This window comes from Eurypyga helias, unplaced genomic scaffold (assembly GCF_000690775.1).
Source record: "Eurypyga helias isolate BGI_N326 unplaced genomic scaffold, ASM69077v1 scaffold34248, whole genome shotgun sequence".
NCBI classification, from domain to species: domain Eukaryota; kingdom Metazoa; phylum Chordata; class Aves; order Eurypygiformes; family Eurypygidae; genus Eurypyga; species Eurypyga helias.
The window spans coordinates 31,451-36,814 of NW_010268158.1; the positions used below are offsets into that span (position 1 = coordinate 31,451).

Genomic DNA, 5,364 nt, shown 5'->3' on the forward strand with positions numbered 1-5,364 from the left:
TTATGACTATTTCACAGATGGTGGAAATAGCAGACAATAATTATTTCATTTGTGCCAAGATGCCTAATAATCATTGTTGAAATAGAAATCAGAAGTCAAAATAGGTTGCATTTTGTTTCATTATTTTCTTGACAGCAGTTATTTTAGTTAACATTGTGACTCTACTTTTGCCCAATAAATTTGATAAAAATTAGTATTGTTCTGGACAACAAAATTTGTGAAAAATCAACACCTCTTTCTTTAAACGAACAAAACAACACTCCTCTCAAACACTCCGCTGAGGATAAGAATCTTTCAGAGTTTCAATGTTGATAATTTATTTCACTGTGACTAAATTAGGAGCATTTGGAAATTTAATATGGTGAGCATGACAGTACAAAAACTTTCTGTTTCTAACTGCCAGACCCAGCAGTCCTGTAAAAGTAAGTTCCTCATAACTTTATTGGCCAGCTCCTTAAAACTGTTGTCACAGAGGAAAGGTGCATGCTAGAATGATTAAATAAAGGATATTGCAGCCTGCTGTAAGATCCTAAGACATTTTTTTACATGACGCACTACCTACTGTGTGTTGCTATTGAATTATCCTGAGTATTCAGTAAGATCAAGTGCTCATTGCAAACTGGTTTGTCTTTGAAGCTGATCCGACTGTACCAGTTTCTGTCATCTATGAATGTGTCCTATGGTGATATGTCCTATGGTTTCATGTCCTCAAAATATCCTGTAACTCTGTCTCTTATATTTCAAGCTGAATGGGAAAAACCTTTCGATCCAAAATACACTAAAAAGCACAAATTCTTTGTGGATGGGAACAAGGCTGTTGAAGTACCGATGATGTTTGGAATGGGCCTGTTCAAGCATGGCTATGATGACCAGCTGTCTTCCACTGTAGTGCAAATGGATTACAAAGGAGGTGCTTCAGCGTTTTTTATTCTGCCTGATAAAGGAAGAATGAAGAAACTGGAGAAAAAATTGTCTTGTGAACGTATGTCAAGGTGGAAGACATTAGTCTCAAAAAGGTAAAATTCTGCAGTTCTTGGTTCAGATGGTAGGGAAGGAGACACACCAGTTTCAGTCTGGTGGGCTATGACACAGAATCAGGATACCATTTTTAGTTCTGTTTTAATCTACAGAAGAATTATCACTGACCAAAGCTGAAATCTGGCTCTCTGGTGTCTCTGTGTTTTCAAATTCAGTACTACACAAAGTGAAAACCTTCACAGCTTTAGGATTTTTGCTGTTTCCACATTTTGTTTCATATCTTCAACTCTCCATAGCCCCCAGCTTTCTTTCTTGAGACCTCACTTTTTTGGGGGACGTCTTCTGCCTTCTGCTATTTACAGCTAAATTACTATCACTTTCCTTTAACCTTTTTTAACCTTAGCAGCTAGCACATTGCAGAGCCACTGTATACAGGTTTTCTGAAGACTTAGGAAAGCAAAATTGGAATAAGTTGCAGTTGCTTCAAGGTATCTTTGAGACTAGAAGGCAGAAAGGTTATATGCTTTCTAAAAAAAACTTTAGACTCCTGTTTAGCTTCATGTGTAACAGCAGCCTTCGATTGGACAAAACATGTCTACAAAAATAGGCACATGTTTACAGAATCAAGACATTTTTTTCATTCATGAATCTGATGTGTCATGTTAGAGATCTTCACACATACACATTTGAAAATCCTAATTTAGGTTGTAATTCTTAAGACAAAAATTACATCCTAATACAGAAAACCAAAACCAGTGTCATGCTCTTCACTCTGATTAACTCTTAAATTTTATCAAAAGAATCTAATTTTTTTCTTAATTTTAAAAAAAGTATGTAGTTCCCTGTGCACCTTCACATTTTTGAAACTTTTAGGAGCAGCTATGTGGTTTGTGACTAAAATCACAGAGGACAGATAAGATGGTAAATCAAGATACTTGTGAATTATTTTTTCAAAGAAACATGATTAAAAGAAACATAATTTAAAATCAGCAAGGAAGACACTAAGTACAATAGGAGGGATTTATATTTCCTCTCTCTAGCCATTCCTCCCCAAAATGGAATAATCTACCTAAAAGCCATGAACAGGAGATGTGAATCTTATATTATAAAAAGGCATTACTGTCAAAGACCAGCTTGTTACATGTAGTTCCCCTTTTCTCGTCATGACTGTTCTTTCCTGCAAAATAACACAAACTCCTCTTTTTTCACTCTCTAATTTTCAAGCAACTGATTGCGTTTGCTATTCTTTGGAGTCTCTGGGAGGTCTTAATGAATGGGTTTGATGTAGGATATGGAATGATTTAAGGACTGTGAGAAAGCGATTTGTCCTGTTTCTCTGTCTGCAAACTGACATTGACACACGTTTCAGAAGTGTTGTGTGGAATGTTTTTCATAGCTGTTGGCTGTTGAACAGGGGATAGTGCCAAAGTATTGCCTGTAGAGGCAGCTGAGATCTATTTAATGGCTGAACTGTGGAGGAAACACCACTCTCTCTTCTGGAAAGTATATCCCAGTCCTTCCTGCCTGCTTACATTGCTGCTGTGTGCTTATGACTTTCCCTTTCCTGCATGTTGAAAGCAAGCAGGGGCTTGTGAATGAGTGTCTTTATGTAATAGCAAGAAAGATGATTCAATGATAGTTGCATACTCACTGGAGACAGCAATCAGCACACTCAGAAAGTAGGCAGAAGTGAGAGATCAGCAACCTGTTATCAATCCACTAGCGCTGTCATTTTTGGGTACCAGGCAGACTTAGCATTAGATGCTGTGCTACTCTGGGGGTATGGGCCCTCTCCTCCCCACTTGTCTGGGGGATGACTTGCTCTTTGCCCAGCTTCATTAAGTGCTCCACATCTCCCTGACCTGGAACACTGTACAGTTGTCCTGCTCTCTCACCAGAAAACAGTACCTCCTGTCAGCATTATCACGAACTTCTGTCACATTATGCAGCCTTTAGCGTAAGTGTTGTTTTTAACCTTTCAAAAGGAATTGTTACATCCTTACTGAAAAAGAAAGGAAGAAATGAGTCAGAAATATGGAGCTTTGAATTAATTTATGGAAAGCAGCAAACTAGTCACATATTGTCTTGTTCCTTTGGTTTATCTGTTTGTTTTCTCTGCCCTGATCTATATGATAAACACACAAGGCCAAGATTATTTTTTTTCCTCAAAATAGTAAGCAGTGAACTTTGCTGTGTTGGATTATTTTGTGCTCAGCCTGAGACACCTAAAAGAATCACTTTTTCACAAGGTGAATCCTCTGCATCCTCAGTAATGGAGCATGATGAAGGTGCTTCCAGAATGTACAAAATATCTCTAACTTCTGAAAACCTAATACGAAGATCCTTAGAGAGGTACTGTTGTGCTGAATGATCACTGGGTCAACCTTGCTGTTCATGTGCTGGCTTACTGCAGACTGTGAGCCAGCAACTACAGTGCTATCTTCTCAACCAGCCTTCCAACACTGTTATAAACCTTCTTTTCTTCTCCCCAAATTAATGTCACTATACACCTCCCACATAGAGAGAGCCTGCAAGCAATATGTCTTTGGGGAGAAATGAGTTTGTCTCTCGGGAGTCTGTGTTTTATACTGTGATATCTGATCAAAAGTTTCACCATATTCTTGCACTTCTTTTCTGGCAGCTCAGTAAATCTATATCTTCCAAAATTCACACTTTATGGGACATATAACCTAAAAAATATGTTATATAAAATGGGAATCATGGATGTATTCACTGATAAGGCTGATCTGTCTGGAATCACTGGGCAGCCCCAGCACAGAATTTCCCAGGTAAGTCATACTGCTTTCTGTTTTATGGGTGCATGGCTACTGATGCTACATCACTTTCTTTGCAACTATTTATGATGCAAAACTCATGTAAAGAGGCTTTGCTCCACATGATGACTGTTGGCATACAGAGTATTTTGCCCATGTTACTTACACTGTCAATGCACTTGAGTTGGAGCAGGTAAAAAATCTGTAAATTTTTAATCTAAAATGCCTTTTTGATCTTCATGGGGCAATGTTATAAAACAGACATAACCAAATCATCATCTATCCACACCTTGGAACCCTCTTGCAGTGTGCTGTTACAGTCATTACATTGCAGCTTCTGTTTGTGTCTACCTTCTTTAGCCTGACTGTGGGTAAGTAGGGGGCTGTAGGATGTATCCCTGCTTGTGTTTTATGGAGGGGAGAGGAAAACCACTGCCTGCTTTTAAACAGTTTGGGGGAAAGAGGAATGTCATTATTAAAAACATTTGGCTTCAAGTCTATGAGCAACTACTCTTATTAGTGCCAGGCCCAGGCAAAAGTTACAGATAAGTCATGCTTCAATAAACCTAGAGTTTAAAGCTGACAATCAGTGCAAATTTCATTGTCAAATATGAACAAAATGACTGCTCTCATAACGTCAGGTAGAGGTCAGTGAATTAGGGTCTGTGAATGACAATTTTGTAAGGTAAAAATTGCATATTTTTCTGTTCTAGATCCATTTATGACCTTTCTCTTTTGCTTCCATTTTTTCCAAGACATTAAGAAATATGAGAAACGTAATTTCAGGCTGCTATTTATTGTAATAATCTGCATGTTAATTCTTCAACTAGATGAACTTTTAATAGACAGCAAATATGATCTTGCTCTCTTTTTAGATAGCTCCACAACTCCGCACAAGTGTGAGAAAGGAATAAGAAAAGAAACAAAGCAAATGTTTTCACTAGCAGGGACATGCCCCTCCACCTTTTCTCTCTGGGGCTAAGAAAACTATGCTGCATGTAGCTTGCTGGGGTGTTTTCCAACTTTGCTGTCCTTGTGCAGTGGACTCACACATGTCCATCTGATGCTTGTTTCTTACCAATAACTTCTTCAGGCACTTTTAGCTCAAGTTCTTATTTAGGTGACTAGTTTTATACCCCCTTGACCTGTAACATGTTTGTTTCTTCACAGGCTATCCATAAGGCTGTGGTAAAGGTGGATGAGACCGGCACTGAAGCAGCAGCCGCCACAGGCATGGAAATAGTGCCCATGTCCAGACCAGCGATTATTAACTTCAACAGGCCCTTTGTATGCGTCATAATTATCAATAAGATTATAGTCTTCATGGGAAAAATTGTGAACCCACTGCAAAATGATTTTGATGTACATAATAGTTAAGAGGTGATCACCACTGACAAATCAAGTGCTTGAGTATGGCATGGCTACAGAGAGCTCTCCACCTCTTCACTGATGTTTTTCACTGTTTTTTGAAGATGAGACTCTTCATCAATTTAAGTTGTCATAGTTGCATGTTTGTTTGGGCCTTGTTTTTTTAATTTTTTTATTGTTCTTTTTTTAAAGAAGGTTGCGTTCAGGCAGAACTGTCATTAGATCTGGGACAAAGTAGGCCTGT

At 38.3% G+C, this 5,364-nt stretch overlaps 1 protein-coding gene across 1 annotated transcript in view; it reads left to right on the forward strand.

Annotated features, from left to right (window-relative positions):
- Window positions 1–5,129, forward strand: part of LOC104514111 (alpha-1-antiproteinase F-like) — a gene marked incomplete at its 5' end in the record, with an annotated part of 8,168 nt that extends 3,039 nt beyond the window's left edge. Inside the window, 3 exons of the mRNA XM_010157667.1 lie at window positions 746–1,016; window positions 3,620–3,767; window positions 4,923–5,129. Coding sequence (XP_010155969.1) covers window positions 746–1,016; window positions 3,620–3,767; window positions 4,923–5,129 — 626 coding nt within the window. The remainder of the gene's footprint in view (window positions 1–745; window positions 1,017–3,619; window positions 3,768–4,922) is intronic.
- Window positions 5,130–5,364: the final 235 nt, after the last annotated feature.